This window comes from Mixia osmundae (genome assembly GCF_000708205.1).
Source record: "Mixia osmundae IAM 14324 unplaced genomic scaffold scaffold_2, whole genome shotgun sequence".
NCBI lineage: Eukaryota > Fungi > Basidiomycota > Mixiomycetes > Mixiales > Mixiaceae > Mixia > Mixia osmundae.
Genome location: NW_014575562.1, coordinates 653,508 through 670,272, shown reverse-complemented (window position 1 = coordinate 670,272; position 16,765 = coordinate 653,508). Strand labels below are relative to the sequence as shown.

At 56.1% G+C, this 16,765-nt stretch overlaps 9 protein-coding genes across 9 annotated transcripts; 5 read left to right on the top strand and 4 right to left on the bottom strand.

Moving 5' to 3' along the window:
• Positions 1–143: 143 nt before the first annotated feature.
• Positions 144–1,081, bottom strand: L969DRAFT_44887 (uncharacterized protein; the record flags this gene model as incomplete). The annotated part of the gene is made up of 3 exons (XM_014714571.1): positions 144–352; positions 404–883; positions 940–1,081. The coding sequence occupies 3 exons, from the start codon at positions 1,079–1,081 to the stop codon at positions 144–146; spliced, it is 831 nt and encodes a 276-aa protein (XP_014570057.1).
• Positions 1,082–1,204: 123 nt separating this feature from the next.
• On the top strand, positions 1,205–2,910 carry L969DRAFT_45042 (uncharacterized protein; the record flags this gene model as incomplete). Its single annotated transcript, XM_014714570.1, has 3 exons — positions 1,205–1,723; positions 1,775–1,840; positions 1,888–2,910. The coding sequence occupies 3 exons, from the start codon at positions 1,205–1,207 to the stop codon at positions 2,908–2,910; spliced, it is 1,608 nt and encodes a 535-aa protein (XP_014570056.1).
• Positions 2,911–3,074: 164 nt separating this feature from the next.
• L969DRAFT_309718 (uncharacterized protein) lies at positions 3,075–4,015 on the bottom strand. Its single transcript, XM_014714569.1, has 2 exons — positions 3,719–4,015; positions 3,075–3,667 (listed from the first exon to the last, which is right to left on the bottom strand). The coding sequence occupies exons 1-2, from the start codon at positions 3,753–3,755 to the stop codon at positions 3,240–3,242; spliced, it is 465 nt and encodes a 154-aa protein (XP_014570055.1). The 5' UTR covers positions 3,756–4,015; the 3' UTR covers positions 3,075–3,239.
• L969DRAFT_58512 (uncharacterized protein) lies at positions 3,648–6,917 on the top strand. The gene is made up of 15 exons (XM_014714568.1): positions 3,648–3,841; positions 3,894–4,001; positions 4,055–4,263; positions 4,318–4,504; positions 4,552–4,558; positions 4,608–4,931; positions 4,981–5,244; positions 5,280–5,409; positions 5,462–5,638; positions 5,673–5,776; positions 5,871–5,936; positions 5,994–6,093; positions 6,192–6,428; positions 6,491–6,589; positions 6,648–6,917. Exons 1-15 carry the CDS (start codon positions 3,821–3,823, stop codon positions 6,775–6,777), a joined length of 2,163 nt encoding a protein of 720 aa, XP_014570054.1. The 5' UTR covers positions 3,648–3,820; the 3' UTR covers positions 6,778–6,917.
• A 535-nt stretch (positions 6,918–7,452) lies between these two features.
• Positions 7,453–9,267, top strand: L969DRAFT_92677 (uncharacterized protein; the record flags this gene model as incomplete). The annotated part of the gene is made up of 4 exons (XM_014714567.1): positions 7,453–7,464; positions 7,593–8,081; positions 8,141–8,214; positions 8,265–9,267. 4 exons carry the CDS (start codon positions 7,453–7,455, stop codon positions 9,265–9,267), a joined length of 1,578 nt encoding a protein of 525 aa, XP_014570053.1.
• A 132-nt stretch (positions 9,268–9,399) lies between these two features.
• Positions 9,400–10,866, bottom strand: L969DRAFT_15467 (uncharacterized protein; the record flags this gene model as incomplete). Its single annotated transcript, XM_014714216.1, has 2 exons — positions 9,400–10,381; positions 10,433–10,866. The coding sequence occupies 2 exons, from the start codon at positions 10,864–10,866 to the stop codon at positions 9,400–9,402; spliced, it is 1,416 nt and encodes a 471-aa protein (XP_014569702.1).
• Positions 10,867–11,610: 744 nt separating this feature from the next.
• L969DRAFT_92675 (uncharacterized protein) lies at positions 11,611–15,159 on the top strand (the record flags this gene model as incomplete). The annotated part of the gene is made up of 4 exons (XM_014714566.1): positions 11,611–12,188; positions 12,239–14,017; positions 14,071–14,145; positions 14,196–15,159. The coding sequence occupies 4 exons, from the start codon at positions 11,611–11,613 to the stop codon at positions 15,157–15,159; spliced, it is 3,396 nt and encodes a 1,131-aa protein (XP_014570052.1).
• A 158-nt stretch (positions 15,160–15,317) lies between these two features.
• Positions 15,318–15,705, bottom strand: L969DRAFT_92674 (uncharacterized protein; the record flags this gene model as incomplete). The annotated part of the gene is made up of 3 exons (XM_014714565.1): positions 15,318–15,365; positions 15,415–15,560; positions 15,615–15,705. 3 exons carry the CDS (start codon positions 15,703–15,705, stop codon positions 15,318–15,320), a joined length of 285 nt encoding a protein of 94 aa, XP_014570051.1.
• L969DRAFT_85234 (uncharacterized protein) lies at positions 15,645–16,757 on the top strand. The gene is made up of 4 exons (XM_014714564.1): positions 15,645–16,176; positions 16,228–16,255; positions 16,306–16,377; positions 16,430–16,757. Exons 1-4 carry the CDS (start codon positions 15,891–15,893, stop codon positions 16,656–16,658), a joined length of 615 nt encoding a protein of 204 aa, XP_014570050.1. The 5' UTR covers positions 15,645–15,890; the 3' UTR covers positions 16,659–16,757.
• Positions 16,758–16,765: the final 8 nt, after the last annotated feature.

Below are 16,765 nucleotides of genomic sequence, written 5' to 3'. Positions count from 1 at the left end.
TGTGCCTCGCTGCTGTTCATACACGAATCTTGTTGTAACCAGTTTGATGTCGCTTTTCTGCCCGAGCTTGCGCGAGTGCAGAGTACGTTTGCGACTGTATGGGAATGCAAATGCGAATGTCACAACATGTGGATGGATCTGAGCTACTGATTGAAAGTGCCGTACTGTGCCGTATTGTCGGCATTGTTGGTCTGAGCTGACTCCTCTTGGCTGATGATGGGCATCAGTCGCGAGTGGACACGCTGCCGTCCTCTTGGGGACAGTGCGTAGATGAGCATGAAGAGCAGCAGAACGCGCCAGGCGAGCGCTGCAATGTGAAAGGCTGTGTAGAGATCTACTGTGCTGGCCGAGTCTGGTGTCTGCGCGTCAGCATGCTTGCATGTCATCTGCTAAGAGAGCATACCCTTTGAGATGGCGACGGCGAGCAGGACGAGCAAGACGGGCTCGGCGAGGCCTGCTAGCACGGCAAGGATCATTGGGTAAACCCCATTCCAGCTCGATTTCTCTCCGTTGAGGTGTTCTTCACCCAGCATAGCGAGCATGCACCCGAGGAACGCGACCAGGCCGCCGAAAGCGTAGAGTTCCTCGCCTTTCCAGATGGCCAGTATACTCTCTGGCTTGCCATGAACGAGCAGATCATCGTCGTCGTCTCCCATTCGCGCGAGATAGACGATGACATCGAGCAGGTAGGAGACCGTGACGAGGCCGAAGAGGGCAAGGGTGACACCTCGCCGTCTGCGTCTTGCAGGCTTGATGGTCGCTGCTGTGGTCTCCTCTGATGTGTCTTGCTCGTCTCCGTTTGCATTCGAGTCGGCGGCTGGGTTGACCGGTACGGGCGCGGCTGGGTAGATGGGCATGTAGTCGATCTGGACCGTCGGAGGGACTGCATGCAACATGATGAGCTCTGTTCGATGACGCCGTTGCGCTGCACTGGCTCACCTTCCTCGCTGAAAGCATAGAACACGCCGCGGATGATGAGTGCTAGCAAGAGCGTGGCCAGCAAGAGCAGTGGCAGTGCGTGCCGCAGTAGGATGATGGCTACGTAGATCGGCTTGACCTGAGCATCTTTGTCGACGACCATCGCCGAGAATGTGACTGCGCTGACTTGCCTGCCCTTGCGCCGCCGCTCACCTTGCTTCGCGCTCGCGACTGAAGCTAGGCGAGCTGCCACTTGCTTCGCTTCGCTGGCTTCAGTCGTCGGCTGATGGCACAGGATGACAGCTGCCAGCTCTTGTCCATCGTCGTCGCCAGCTCGGACCTGATCAGGCAGCAGTGGCAGACCCTAGCGGCCGTCTACATCGACGGACTGATCTCAAGACTGGCTGCGACCGGTCTGCCTGTACATATCTCACTGACCAGCTTCAACAACGCCGACGCACTCCTCCCTCTGCGCTCGACAGTATGGACTGCAGCAACAGAAGCTCGCTTTGAGCTAGCTTCACACTTTCTTGATTCCAATGACGCTCCTTACGACGCAAACGCGGACTCGCACGACATGCTCTTTGAGGGACTGCTACGTGGCTTGGAGCAGCTCGACCGACTGCCGTCTGTCAAGCGTAAGACTCTGGTATTGCTCACTCAGCACGACTTCGGGCTGGATGTCTGGCTGGACCCCGAACTCTCGCTTGAAAGCTATGTCACCTTGCAGCCGAAACCCAGGCTCAATCAGACCGAACGGTACGACGACGAGAACTGGCTCTCATTGCTGGAGAAGATCAGTCAGGTCGGTCATCCGTCCGACGCAGCAGATGATCGCACGCTCATTTCGGGACAGATGCATGTCAATGTCAGCTTGATCGCGCTTCAGCCCACTACGCGACTATCGCGGTGGCATACCAGGGTGAGCGAGCCATACATCTGATTCGGATTGCGCTGACCTGTTATCAGCTCGTGGAGACATCTGCACTGACGCAAATCTCGCCAGAGACGCTTGGCTTCGCCCTGCCATTCAGCCAGCATCTAGTCAGCATTGCAGAATACGCTGACGCACAGCCAATTCGACTGCAACCCACTGCGCCTACCGTCATCGGCCTGCCACCAGATCTCATCAACGTCACGCCCGCTTCGATCTCAAAGAAGCGCCAGGAGATCGCCGCGGCTTACTCACAGCATGTCGCATCACTCCAAGTTTCTTTCAAGGCCGGCCAGATCACCGAAGACTCTGCACGTCAGGAGCTCACGAGAGCCAAGCAGCATGTCATGAAACAGCAGGCTGCTCTAGACGCTCTTCAGCGTAAGATATCCGGCATTCCAGAGCTTGACGCTCCCGCCAACCTCGACCCGATAGCACAGACGAGTGCCAACACGGAAACGCTACAGTCTGCCGCACAGAAGGTGCAAACTGTGCTACCTCAGCGTGCGCCCACACATGGACCGGAGCAGAACAGCTTGCGCTACTTCTGGCAAGGCGCGATCAAGTGGGAGTTCAACGATGCTGCAGCTCAGCAGAGACGAGAGCTCGCTGTCCTCTGCCGACTGTCGCTCATTCCCAATTCTCGAGTCGACAAGGATGCGTTCGCGAGCATCGTCTTCCCCAAAGATGCAATGCGCATCGGCGCTATTCGTCAGATCAACCTCAGCGAGCTCCAAGCGTTCTCCATGCGCAACGCTCTGCCTGCTCTCTCGATCGCACCCATTGATGCTTCCTTCTTGAACAGCCGACGCGTCAATCTTGGCAAAGAGAATGACGAGACTTTCAATCGCCTGGCGGTCTCACTCAACAATAGCAAAAGTGTCGCCACGATGCTCATCAGCCAGCAAGGAATCGGTCACGACCTCTTGATGCTTTCCACGACCACTCCGCAGAAGATACAAGAGTCGCGTGCGCCACCCGCTATGATAGGGCTTGTATGCTCGCGACAACAAATGAACGAGATCATGAGCTCGCGTGGGTTCACAGTCGAGAGCTAGGCACTACTCGCCCGCTCGACCGCAGTGCGAGATGATGTACGCCTTGACTTTCCGCGCCTCTTGTCCGCCGACACCTTCCATGTCTTCCGCTCGTACGCCATCGCCATTGAGTCGCTCACGATCAGCGCCGCCTTCGATGAGCACGACGGCAGCTTCGGCATGGCCAGACTCGATGGCGAGATGCAAGGGCGTATTGCTATTATTGTCGAGCGTGTTCAGTCTCGGCTTGCCTTGCGATGGCGTCTTTGCGCCCGGGTTGGCTTTCAATACGAGCTGGATGAACGGCACCGAACCCATCGATGCCGCTCTATGTCTGTTTGGACCAAGCGTCAGTACTGGCTCATGTCGAGCGAATGGGCAAAGACGAACAATGGCAATTGACCACCTCTGTCGCGCGCGTTGACATCTGCGCCTTTGGCGAGTAACGCCGTCGCGACAGGCACGTTCCCTCTACTCGCTGCATAGTGCAGGCCCGTCTGACCTCTTGCATTGGTTGCAGTGACGTCCGCTCCCGCACCGATGAGAGCTTGCACAATGCCCAGTTGACCTGCCGCGCAAGCGACGAGCAAAGGCGTGAACCCGCTGCCATCTCTCGCGTTCACGTCGGCTCTGTTCGTGCTCAGCAGAGCGGTGACTGTGTCTAGCGAGCCTGCCGTGCAGGCATGATGCAATGCTGTCCTCCCGTCTGAATTGGGGTCTTGCTTGTTGATCAATTCGTGGTCTCTACTGATCGCCGAAGCTACCAAATTTGCTTGCCCTGGGCACGTCGATCAGCGATGAGGGTGTGTAGGCTAGACGGTGGCTGTACCGTTGAGGCAAGCTGTGAAGATGTCAAAACTTGCCATGTGATGACGACACTTTGATTTCTGCTACGAAAGCGCGAAGTTCACGACCGCTCTCGTGCTTGGCCATGACGGCGCAGATCTCCAGTGTATGTGGCCGAGCAGATAAGTAAGCCTTGCTTCAGCTCATGCGAGATGCAGCTCCTCGGCTTGGACAAGGCAGCAAGTGGCGACGCAGTAGCTTCGCCTTCGACTGCAGCTGATCAACCTCATGCACTCACCGCCGGCGGACCAGGCGTGCAGACCACCGTACGCAGATACTTGCAGGCTCGCGCTATCAAGAGCTCATCAGAGTGCGACAGATCTCCCCCATTGATGGCCAACCTGTCGTGATCAGGCAGCTCTTGAGCGACAGTGATGTAGCTGCCTCGGTTGGCAAGTCCGTCGAAGCAGGCAAAGCTTGGCGACTCACCTCACTCGAAGAACGTAAGGCTACAGCCAATAAGTTCCTTGACCTCGTCGAAGCGCGACAAGATGCCCTTGCGCTTGAGATCACGGAGCAGATGGGCAGGTGAGCCATCGACAACGCGGTCTATCGACTATCGGCTGATCTGCGGCGGCGCAGGCCCATCAAGTTCGCACACCTCGAGATCGCTGGCTTTGTATCGAGATCGAGGTATATGATCAGTATTGCAGACGAAGCGCTAGCCGAAGTTGATGTCACGGGCGAGCAAGAGCGAAAGGAGGGCAAGTTCAAGAAGTCGATCAGACGAGAGCGTCTTGGCGTCATCTTCATCATCAGCGCTTGGAACGTACGTCAGAGCTGGGCTGTCGAGAAGTCGTGCTGACTTCGTCACAGTTCCCGTGTTCGTTCCTATCTGCGTCAAATTCGCTCAAAGCTGATGCATAGAGTAGATCTGATCCAATCGAACACGCTTTTGCCTGCACTACTGGCAGGCAATACGCTGCTCCTGAAGCCCTCCCCACAGACGCCTACGTCGTCAGAGCAGATGTCGGCGCTACTGCTCGAGGCGGGCTTGCCCAAAGATGTCTGTCAAACGCTCCATCTCACGCTCGACCAGATGGATTCTGTCGTTCGAGATCCTCGCGTCGCTTCGGTTGCTTTCACGGGCAGTGTCGAGAATGGTCGAAGGGTAGGCAGGAATGCCACTGCTGGCGAGGGCTTCAAGAGCGTCGGTCTCGAGCTCGGCGGCAAGGACCCAGCTTATGTTCGCAAGGGTATGTTCGGCATGTTCTGAGTGCAGATAGAGGCTGAGAGCATAGTCAGATGCCGATCCTGTCTTTGCAGCGACTGAGCTGGCGGACGGCGCCTTCTTCAATTCTGGGCAATCATGCTGCTCTGTCGAGCGCATCTACGTGCACGAATCGATCTACGATGCATTCATCATCCAGCTCGCGAAGGAGGCCGGTGATCTGAAGCTCGGTGATCCAAGAGAGAAAGAGACAAGCCTCGGACCCGTCATCAGCATCCCATCTGCTGCTGCCATACGCAAACAAATAGCTGAAGCTTGCAAGCCTGATCCTCGGGTCAGTGCGCTCTTGCTGATCGCCGTGTCTGTTTGACAGTGTCACAAGGAGCGCGAACGCTCATACCTGAGGAAGTGCAAGCAAAGGCGGCCGAAGGGACGACATACGTCGCACCGCAAGTCCTTGTCGACGTCAATCACACCATGGCCATCATGACCGAGGAAACCTTGTACGTCTCTCCCCTTGCTTCGGTAGCAGACCTTCTGAGAAGAGGCCTACAGTGGTCCTGTCGTGGGCGTGATGAAGGTCAAGACGGACGAGGAAGCAGTTGCACTCATGAACGACTCTCGCTACGGCCTCACAGCGTCTATTTGGACAAACGATGCGGATGCCTTCAACGACCTCGTCAGCGAGGTCGATGCGGGAACAGTCTTTATGAACAGGCAAGCTTTCCCACTGTGCAGGAAACGCAAAACTGAGTGGGCAATGTAGATGTGATTTCCTTGCTCCTGAGCTCGCTTGGACTGGCGTCAAGGATTCTGGCCGGGGGATCAGTCTGAGCAAGTATGGCTATGATCAGCTGACGCGCGCGAAGAGTGTGCATCAGAAGACTGTAGCCTGAGTATGGCGTACCCTATTGCACTCATAAAAATTCAAATTTGGACCGCGCACGAAACATCTCCCGGCTAGCGGGCCGTCCACTGAAACAAAGCGGTGTTGAAGCCAGCTCGAGCAAGTTCTATACGACAAGTCCTCGTAGGCGGTCCGCTGACGATGTACGGCCATGTGACTGATCCGCTGGCGAGTTGTCAGGGTCCGAGCTTGTTACACCGCCTCAAGGAGACATCCTTGCGCCGTCGTGTCGGCCATCGGCAGCGAATTCTAAGCTTATAACACACCTTCCCAATGGCCGGTCAGTCATAGCAGATCACGATCGTTGCAGCTGTTCGGCTGGACATCGTGCATTGGCTGAACGAACTCAGGCTGACGCCTTTGTGGATCTTCCAACAGCAAAGGAGTTCTACGGTCAGGGCAACGGCGATCAGTCCAGAGGCTATCCGCCCCAGCAAGGCTACGGAGGTCCCCAACAGGGCTACGGAGGTCCCCAGCAGGGAGGCTACTACGGCCCGCCCCAACCGCAAAATGCGTACCAGCAGCCCGGTCAGCAGGGCTACAACCAAGGCTACCCGCAGCAACAGTACGGTCAGCAGCAATACCCGCAGCAAAACTACCAACAGCAGCAACCCCGTGAGCTCCACAGCAGACTTTACGTCGGTCAGTGCGTAGTCTGACGAGCAAATTGCGCACAGAACCGGTCTACGTACAAAATCAGAAGAAGCAAGGAGGTGGCGGTGGCACGGGCTGCCTGGCTTGTCTAGCGGGAATGTGCGCTTGCTGTCTCGTCGAAGGTCAGCAGAAGCTCTGTGCTTGCAATTCCTCGCAGCCGCTGATGCTGCATATTCGCAGATCTCTGCCTCGACTGTATGTTCTAGGTAGGAGAATCAAACCCCCTCACACGCGCTCAATCTCGTCCGACATCCCTTCGTTGGCCACCCCGAAGGAGCACGACATCGACGAGAGGCTAGATCACGACTAGTACTATTACCCTCAATGCATCTTTTTGTTGATTCCCTGTCATTTCTTTCGTTTTACACGGACCCCTGCGTATGGTAAAAATTTCATCGGCCGATAGAGCACCTCGACCATCGACTGCCGCCTTACTGCACTCCGCATTCGCTTCCCCCTTCATGGGACTCATACGCTCATACTCGGTCACACACACTAGCGCGCACTGCCCCTCCTCATCATTCTAGGCCATACGCCGAACGTCGCCGATAGGAGCCTTTCTTGTCGCCGCGTGTACGCGGACATTATACGTCGGCACCGCAATCTCGTTGATAGGCCGCGATTTTTGCTCATCTGCGTCACTTAACAGCGCCAGCGCCTTTCCTGCCGATCCGCCGTCAGCCCATGCCACGACGGACAACGTGTCACAGACAGTGGGCAGGACAGACACGTTGCCCTATCGGCGGCAGTCTTACGTGATCGATGGGTCCCTCGCCCTGGCTGTGCCGCGCAAACTTACCGACCATGTGATAGTTCTGTGCTTCCCGTCTCTCTTCGATTAATGAACACGCGATATTCTCCTAGACAGGGCTCTATTGGCGGCCGCTTCGGTGTCTCAAAGACTGGACTGCAGCGCGGCGTCAGACAAGTCGTGCCATGTGCTTCCCCTGCTGTAGAGCTTGCGCGGCCGGGATCGTCGTGGAGCATGTCTGCATGGGTGGGCGAGGCAAGCTGTTGAGGGACGGGCGAGTCATCATGACGAGTTCCTGAAAGCAGACCAGACGGTTTCGCCTGCACTGCTCAGATGGTATAAGTTTAGCACGTTGACCCGCTCCAGTCTATTAGTCCTCAGACTGGCGCAAGAAAGAACGCCGCTCTGTCGAATGCAAGTCAGCACGACGGTCCCAACCAAGCTCTATCAGCACACCCTATAATACGTTGTACACCATCATGCTTTCCTCTCCAGACGGTTCCAATAGCGGCACAGCTTTATCGAACATACAGACCTGCGAACCCAGGCGGATGTCGTCTCGCAAGCGCAAGTCCATCTCCTATCGCTCCAGCGACGGTGATGGCGAGCTTGATACAGACGGCGAAGGCGAGTACGAGGACGACAACGAGGAGGATGACGATGACGACAGCAACACGATCCATCAGCGCCGCGCAAGTCAGACAGGCTCCATCAAACGCCGTCAATCAACAGGCCATGCTGTCAACGATGTGGATGACGCCTACTTTGTTGACCACCGCAACTTCAGAGCATCGTCCGAAAGCAAGAGACGTCGCAACCGCAAAGCAATGTCCTGCGAAGGATGTCGCAAGAAGAAGACCAAAGTGCGCATCTATCGGTCTTTAGCATGATACCGTTGCTGAAGAAGAGTGTGTCTCCACAGTGTGATAGGTGTCTACCATGTGCATCTTGCCGCGCCCGAGGGGAGCCATGTATCTGGAAGTCGGCAGAACCTCAGTATGTTGACTGCATTCGTGCTTGTCAGCAAGCTCATCCATCCTGTCTAGATGCGTTGCCACGGAAGTCGCGCCTACGCAAGCAGAGCACTCTCGTCTCTTGCGCGTCGTCGAACATCTGGCCTCTCGCCTTGGTCTATCCGAGACCGAGCTGCGTGCGCTCGAGCGCTCTTGCAGCACCAACAAGCCCGAAGGAGCTCGCATGGATCAACGCCGACGCTCTGGCACGGGCGCATCGCTCTTTGATCAGCATCATTCGGGCACTCTCGACCTCTCCCGGGGTCTACCCAAGACTCGTTCGTCAAGCTGTCTGAGCAATTTCTCGGATAGCAAGGCCGCTCGTCCGTCGCTCTCACCTCAAACGTCGACGAGTCCTCCTCCCTATGCAAGGCAGATGTCAACCTCGCTCCCCTCTGCCACCGCCGGCTTTCCTCTGCTCGATCTCCGCGCTCAGAACGTCATCTGGCCAGATCAGGTCAAGGATCTCGGCATGTCGAGATTCTTGACGATGGGTCAAGCGGTCCCCATTGCGCCTACTATGCTCCCCATCGCGCCTGGCGGCCCACCGTTTGCCGGCTCACAAATGTCAGCCTTTGACACGGAAACGATCATTCCGCCAGCAGAGCCCGCCCCGTTCGTGTTGCCTTCTCTGATCGCAACAACTATGCCAGGCTATAGACAATCTGCGATGTTTGCTCAAGTCGACTGGTCGTTCCGCACACCGCGCGATATGCTCACGACGCGAGACTTTGCTGGTCAAAGGCCACGTACGCCCGCCATCAAGCAAGAGCCCCAAGAAACGCTTAGTCCTTCCGGTCTCTCGGTGACCGCGCCTGCGGACTCGCTCTCTCCCGCACGAGCATTCTCGCTCGAGCAAACGCATCGCAAATCAGAATACAATTCAACCGGCTCGGTTCTGGATGGCTCAGCTAGCCCATTCGGCGAGATCGCTTATTTCAACAACGACGAATCGTCTGGATCGTCTATGACACCCGGCGACGAGCCGGGCATGCTCGAGCCAATGCTCTCTGCATATAGCTTCCCTCGACTGTAGTCTCTGGTCAGATTACGTCCAACATCAAACTTTCAAACGAGCTCGTGGGTTAGGGGACGAGAACGTGTATATACTAGAATCTGATGTGCTACACTACTGTAGAATGCAAAGCTATGTGATGCAAAATGATGCTCATGCGAGAGTTGCAATAAGACTGATGCACATGGTGATCATGACGATGCCAATCGCTGCGGTGATTGAGCAGATTGGCCTGAGTAGGCTAGCAGCGTCAGAAGTGGAGCCTGTCGAGTCTGACAAGCCGGTCGCTTTCAAGAGTCCCTCGATGTCGGCATCCTGCAGCGTCAGCGATTCTGCAGACAGCGTGGCGAATCCTATTGACGCGGTGGGCTTGTAGCGAAACACGGTATAGTAATTCTTGATAAATGAATCGCCAAGAATGTACTGTGGTGATGTGCTCGAGCTGCTCGTCGATAATGCGAAGAGCGCGCCGAGGCAGCTGTTCTGACTAAGCTGACCGACATTGAAGTCGGCATCGCTGACAGGGTATCGTATGCTGTCGATTGTTACGCTAAAGTCGATGCTCGCATCGCAAGGGAAAGTATAGTAGCCTTCGTATCCAGGGTCAGTGGCTGGACTGGAGCCGGGTATCAGAGCAAAAACGCTCGCTACTACATCGTCGGGCGCGCCAATGAGCGATGTGCCCGTGTCTAGCGCAACGCTAGCCGTCGAAAAGTTGGATAGCGAAGTGGAGCCTACCGCAAGCCCGCTAAGAGATACTTGCCAGTATTTCTCGCTTTCGCTGAGCGAGTGATATGCAATGTCGCCGGAGTAAAGCGTATCGTTGACGCCGCCGAGGGTCATGATGCCGCCCGGCTCGTATTCCTGTGCCTTTGTCGCATTGACGAAGCGCGTGAGAGCGAAGGCAAATTCTTGTGCGGGTAGTAGGCCACCATCTGCAAGATTCTGCCAGAAAGGTGTCGCTCCGGAAGTCGACAGCGCTTTGAAGCCGAGGCCCATGAGACCGGTGACTGACCCTTGCAGTAGTCCGTTGGAAATCTTGTCGCAGTCGGCAAAGACCTGGGAAGTGACGGACAGACCGCCGATGGCAACAACGTCGGTGACGAGTGTACCGCTAGCCGAACCCGAGCCATAGCTATAGACCCGTCAGCCTGAGCTGAAGAGAGAAGGGATGCGGGAAGCTGACGTGATTTCAAAGGCAGTGCTTGTGGAATCTGAAGTAGAGCTTGAGCTGGTGTCATACTTGTTCGTGATGTTAGTGCATCCCGAGGAGCAGCTCGAGCTTGCAACGATCATATCTCCCGAGCCCGTGTCCATCACCAGGTCGAAGCTTGTACCCGGTGTGCCTATGGTGATAGCGCTGACGTATTCACTGTCGCTCCATACATTGATGAGCGGCTCCGAGGCTGCGCGACGCCGCTTGCTACGCTGTCCAGGCAGTATAGCCTTTGTATGGCCATACTTCGCAGCTAGATGGTCACCCGCCCGTGTTGCCCACGCTTGCAGTGAGGGATGATTGCGCGCGGTGGGATGCGGCCTTGCCCGCCTGACGAGGTCGAAATGCTGTTGGGCTTGTGTCGAACCAAGGAGCAGTATACAAATGCAGGCGACTGTCTTCATAGCGTCTTTGGACAGGACGCAGCAACAGGCAATGTCTTCTTATAGAATTCAGTACCGACTGCGCAATTCGCAGTTCGCCTCGCCTCTTCCGGGCCTTGTGACTGACGAGCAGCAACACAGCCCTGCCGGGCGCAGGCTCTAAAGCTAGGTCGAGCGAGCTTCTTGCCGCGTTCCTGTCCGCCATCACAACTCGTCGAGGGCGATGACACTCTGAAACACATGCTGCCTCGCGACAGAGGTGCTTTGGCGACGCCCTTTGCAATGTCGTGTTACAACGCTCCGAGAGATCTTCTCAGAGCCGCGGGAGGCAAGTCGCTGGCTGCTCCAGGTTCTTGTCGCACGAGACGGACTGCTGGCCGTCATCGTAAGCGATGGATGAGCTCATGATCATGATCGGCCTCGCGGCGCTAGTATTTGATAATTCGGCGGGCCTGTGTCGTCTGAAAATGAGGACGCCCCAGGACAGCGCCGCTTCGGATTCTAAATCGAGTTGAACCAAGCTGTTGGCGCGCCAAAGTTAGGACAGGCTAGAATGGTCTGACTGAGCTGTTGAATGCAAGCTTTCGTAAAAGGGTCAAAGCGCGCGCGAAGGCTGTGTTTGCAGCCTTGGAAGAAGTATAAAGTCTTTGCGCCGGAGAGACTGACTCCCTCTTGCTGAAGTCAGGTACACGCTCGCATCGACTGACCTCCTAGCCACCACAGCTCACGACCGTCAGCTCGCGTACGCTCCGACGACCAGCAAGAATGACAGACTCGCGCCAGAGCATGTCGAGGTCGAGTGTAGACGAGAAGGACATCGAGGCCCTTCCGACCACAGAGGAACCCAAAGGCAGACTGAGCTTCGTCGCTGCACTGCCTCACCTGTCGACGCTCCCCGACAAGGACAGTCAACAACGAGAGCTCGACCTCAAGAGAATGCAGCATCGCACGGGCAGCAAAGAAGTCCCACGAACGATGTCAATCTCCTGGGTGCCTGGCGGTACATCTCGTCCTGCACCGAGTGAGCCATCTGCACGGATCCCTCTCGAATTCAGAACGATCTCACTCCACGTCAATGAGACGAGAGAGTCTAAGAGCGGCACTGTCTTGGCGGCCAAGGTCTCAGCGAAGAAGAGCAAAGCAGTGCAAGATCTTGCAGAGCTGCAATGGGCTAGTCTTTCGATTGATGAAGTGTCGACGCGCCTGAGCGCAGACACGCAAAACGGCCTCGAGCCCGCGCAAGTAGAAAAGCGGTTAGCACAGCATGGCCCCAATCAGATCACTGCAGCGCCGAACAGATGGGCAAGAAAGATTGCCGGCTACATCCTGGGTGGCTTTGGCAGGTACGCCCTGCGATATAGTCCAGCTTTGCCCCGTCTGACCATGCGCACAGTCTTTTGCTGATCTGCGCGGTCATCACCTTCATCAGCTGGCGCCCGCTCGGTGATCCTGACCCTTCAGTATCCAATCTTGCACTGGCGATCGTGCTGCTCATCGTATGCGCCATGTCGGCAGCTTTCAACGCGTGGCAGGACTGGTCCACGACGCAGACCATGAAGAGTATTGCGGGCATGCTTCCGACCGATGTGCTTGTCAGCCGGTCCGGCTCAATGCTCAAAATACCGTACAAAAGTGTCGTGCCTGGCGATTTGCTCCATGTCAAGATGGGTCAGAAGCTTGCGGCCGACTGCCGAATCATCGAATCATCGGCTGACATGTCGTTCGATCGCTCCATCCTCACAGGCGAGTCGGAAGCAGTGCTCGCTACCTCAGATGCAACAAGGGACAGCTTTATGGAGTCTGCCAACATCGCATTGCAAGGCACACTCTGCGTGTCGGGGTCAGGTAAAGCGCTTGTTGTGGCTACAGGCGACAATACAGTCTTCGGCCGTATCTCGGCAATGACACAACAGAGCAAGAAGCAGATGACGACGCTCGAGCGAGAAGTGTTCAGATTTGTCGCCATTATCGCCTCACTCGCTATTTCCGTGGCTGTCATCATCGTCATTCTCTGGGCGGCGTGGCTCAGACCGAAGCACCCCGACTTCATCTCCGTCAGCGGTATACTCATCGATGTCGTCTCCATCTTGGTCTCTTTCATACCAGAAGGACTACCAATCTGCGTCTCGAGCTCGCTCACAATCATCGCGAATAAGCTCAAAGAGCACAAGATCCTCGCCAAAGGTCTCTCGACGGTCGAGACACTCGGCGCTGTCAATGTCGTTCTGTCCGACAAGACCGGTACGCTGACAACAAACCAGATGACGGTCATGTCGCTTGGTGTTGGCGACTCGTCTTACACCGCTGTTGATGCGATCGCTGCCGCCAAGTCGAACGCTTCCCAGTCTCGAATCATCCGCGAGCTTGCCACAGTCGCTACTGTTGTCAATGATGCCGAATTCGAAGCTACTCAAACGCAGAGCGAAAAGGAGAAGCCAGTCGAACGACGCGTCATCGGCGACGCAACCGACAGTGGCCTCTTGCGCTTTGCAGACAAGTGTCTGGATGTCGAAGCTACGCGTGCAGAGTGGCTCGAACTCTACCGTCTCGCCTTCAATTCCAAGAACAAATTCGCCCTCAAGCTGTGCACAGGACAGACGGACAAGGGAACCGAATTCTCTGCTGCTGAAGATGATGCGGTCCTACTCGTCAAGGGTGCCCCCGACATTCTGCTTCGTCGCTGCACCAGCTATCTGCAGGAGGATGGGTCGCTCGCGCCATTGGATGAAGATGCCGAAAGCCACATCGTCACTCTGCAAGAGAGCTTTGCAGCGCGAGGACAGCGTGTGCTACTTATGGCGAAGAAAACGATCCAAGCCGGCACGATCGACGCGTCATGTTTCGCTTCGAAAGCGTTGCTCGGCGAAACCGTGCTCGCTCTCAATGTCGAGCTTGAAGTCGTCGGTCTCATCGGACTAGTCGATCCACCCAAGCATGATACGGCTGCTACGGTCAGCACATGTCAACGCGCAGGTATCCGCTTTGCAATGGTCACTGGCGACTTTGCATCCACCGCAAAGGCTATCGCGCAAGGCGTTGGCATCCTCAGCGGCAATGCAGACGTCATCCATACCGTCGCCAATCTTCCTCGCGATATCGACGAGAAGGACATCAAGCCTTTTAGCCCGGACAGTGATATCACTACCGCCATCGTATTGTCCGGCAGCGATCTGTACGTTTCGACCTTGTGTTCACTTTGGGTTTTTGCTGACCTTAAGCAAACAGGATGGCCATGAACGAAGTACAATGGAAGCAGATTGTGCATTATACCGAAGCTGTATACGCGCGCACTACTCCAGAGTACGTATTTAAGCATGCCCCGCTTAGCTGAACTGACAAGCATGCTGCAGACAAAAGTTTAGACTCGTCAAAGCGTATCAGGCTGCTGGAAATGTCGTCGCAGTCACCGGGGACGGCACGAATGACGCAGGTGCACTCGCAGCAGCAGATATTGGCGTCGCCATTGCGGGGGGTAGTGACGTCGCTGTCGAGGCGGCTGATGTCGTCTTGCTCGAGGATTTCAGCGCGATCCTGGTCGGCATCGAATATGGTCGTCTGGTCTTCGACAACCTCAAGAAAGTCATCGCATACCTTCTTGTGGCTGGCTCTTGGGCGGAGCTCTGGCCCGTCCTGCTTAGCGTCTTGCTTGGTCTGCCGCAAGCTCTCAGCAGTATGCAGATGATCATCATCTGTGTCCTGACCGATGTTGCACCTGCTCTTTCGCTCATACACGAGAAGCCCGAATCGGATATCATGCTCCGACCACCCCGCAACATCAAGACAGATCGCCTAGCAGATTGGCGATTGCTCTGCCACTCGTATCTCTTCCTCGGCAATCTACAAGCCCTCTGCGCGATGACTGCCTGCTTCTACTTTGCATTCGAACACACCTATGGCATTCATTGGTCTCAGCTCGTCTTCAGCTACGGAGGGGTGCAGGGCGTGGATCCAGAGACGCTTGCAGAGGCAACGGCTCAAGCTCAGGCACTTTACTTCTTCTCGCTTGTGCTTGGTCAATGGGGCAATTTGCTTGCTACTCGCACTCGCCGGCTGTCGATTTTCCAGCAGGATCCCATTTTCAACCCAAAGACTCGCAATTGGTATCTTTTCCCGGCAATGGCGATTGCGCTCGCGCTTGCATGCTTCTTCAGCTACCTCAAGCCCTTGAATCAGCCGCTTGAGACGTACGCAGTGCCGGCGCAATACGTGTTTCTGCCGATGGCGTATGCACTCGGCTTCATCGTGCTGGATGAGACGCGAAAGCTCATCGTGCGCGAATACCCGAATAGCCTGCTCGCCTGGCTCGCATGGTAGACAGCAGATCTGTATCATGTACATAGACGCTCGCAATGCAGATCATGTTGTTGTTGACTGGATCAGCCCGATTGGAGGCGCCGCAGACTGAGGCGTGACGGTAGAAATACATGCAACATGGGGTGATACAGAAGCGCATGCGATTTGCGTTCCAGTGCTCAATTGCTTGCTGATCCTCCAACCTGATGGACGTGAAACTCGATCGTCTGCGCGCGCATGAGCACCGTCTAGCGCCGAGCAAGCGACGGAGCGCACATCACCATCTTCAAGTTCGTACATCTTGACAGTATGATCCGCGTTGAGCCGCGTACCGTCAATTTGGAGGACGAAGCTGTTCTCAGAGACGCCCCTTTGCGCCGCTACCGCTTTGTATAGCTTCGAGCATGCTGTCCCCGGTTTCACTGTGAGACTGCCGGGTCAGATAGCAGATGAAGCGCGTGCGTGGGACATCTTGCCTGCGAATGTTATTCCGTCTTGCGCTGTGCCGGGAAAGGTGACCGTCAGGGAAATCTTGCCGTCTGGCTTCGTCTCTGGCTGTTCGCTCATCGCAGCTCAGGCGGCGAGACAGCGAAGACGGCAAGCAAAGTCGGTCAAGGTCAAGACAGTCGGATACGCTACGCGTCACGCGACTGAAGCACAAGATCAACCCAACCCACTGCATTGATACGACGATAGGGCGCTGACAAGCAAAGTCGAGGCCGTCTGAGCAGCAGACGATCCAGTTGGATCGCATGGACGACTTTGAGAGCGTGCTATGGATCGCTCGTGAATGCTACGTGTACCAGATACCACCTCGGTCGAGTGGAGCAGGCTATCGGGCGAACGACTGGCAAGTCGACAAGTTCCTATGGAAGGGTCGCTTACGAGTCATGGAGATTGGTTCCGGCACGCCGTCGAGAGTCGAGATCAAGCTCGAAGACGATAGCACGGGTGACGAGTTCGCGGTGTGTCCCTACGATACCACTGGCGCTGCTGTCGAAGCCGTGCTCGATTCGTCTCGCTACTTTGTGCTCAGAGGTACGTAGAAGAGCATGTCTGAGCTCAAACAGCTGATGCGAGGCGAGACAGTGCGAGACCGAGCGTCGGGCAAGCATGCGTGAGTACACAGGCCCGTATCGATCGCTCAGGCTCACCATGCCTGATCAGATATCTCGGCATGGGCTTCCCAGAGCGATCAGATGCATTTGATTTCAATGTCTGTTTACAAGATTGGAAGAAGTACGTCCATCTGTCGCTTGATGCTCACGCAAGGCTGACGCACGGAGCACAGACGGCAGACGACACCTGTAGCGAGTGCAGAAGATGACAGGACGAAGCCATCACCTCATCTGCCTGCCGGCGGACCCAAAGATTACAGCCTCAATGCGCCGGTGACGATCAACATTGGCAAACTAGGCAAGAGACCGGTTGGCAGTGCAACCGCAGCTTCTATAGGCGGATTGGGGGCAGGTCTGCTACCGCCGCCGCCTCCTGCGCCCCGGCGAGCACGCGATGGCTAGCCCTGCAGCAGTCTACACGCAGACCGGAACCCAATGTTGTACCTCTACGCGCTGAGATCTTTTGCAAGGCCACCAGGCCCGCTGCGTCGAATACGCGACGAGCAGAA

What these genes read in the sequence shown, in the direction of transcription:
- L969DRAFT_85234 (XM_014714564.1), top strand. Translation starts at nt 15,891, where the DNA reads ATGGACGACTTTGAGAGCGTGCTATGGATCGCTCGTGAATGCTACGTG. An exon ending in TCGCTACTTTGTGCTCAGAG is followed by an intron (nt 16,177 to 16,227) that starts GTACGTAGAAGA and finishes GAGGCGAGACAG; the next exon opens with TGCGAGACCGAGCGTCGGGC. An exon ending in CGAGCGTCGGGCAAGCATGC is followed by an intron (nt 16,256 to 16,305) that starts GTGAGTACACAG and finishes ATGCCTGATCAG; the next exon opens with ATATCTCGGCATGGGCTTCC.
- L969DRAFT_309718 (XM_014714569.1), bottom strand. Translation starts at nt 3,755, where the DNA reads ATGGCAAGTTTTGACATCTTCACAGCTTGCCTCAACG. An exon ending in CTTCACAGCTTGCCTCAACG is followed by an intron (nt 3,668 to 3,718) that starts GTACAGCCACCG and finishes CGACGTGCCCAG; the next exon opens with GGCAAGCAAATTTGGTAGCT.
- L969DRAFT_58512 (XM_014714568.1), top strand. Translation starts at nt 3,821, where the DNA reads ATGACGGCGCAGATCTCCAGT. An exon ending in CCCAGCTTATGTTCGCAAGG is followed by an intron (nt 4,932 to 4,980) that starts GTATGTTCGGCA and finishes GAGCATAGTCAG; the next exon opens with ATGCCGATCCTGTCTTTGCA. An exon ending in ACACACCTTCCCAATGGCCG is followed by an intron (nt 6,094 to 6,191) that starts GTCAGTCATAGC and finishes ATCTTCCAACAG; the next exon opens with CAAAGGAGTTCTACGGTCAG.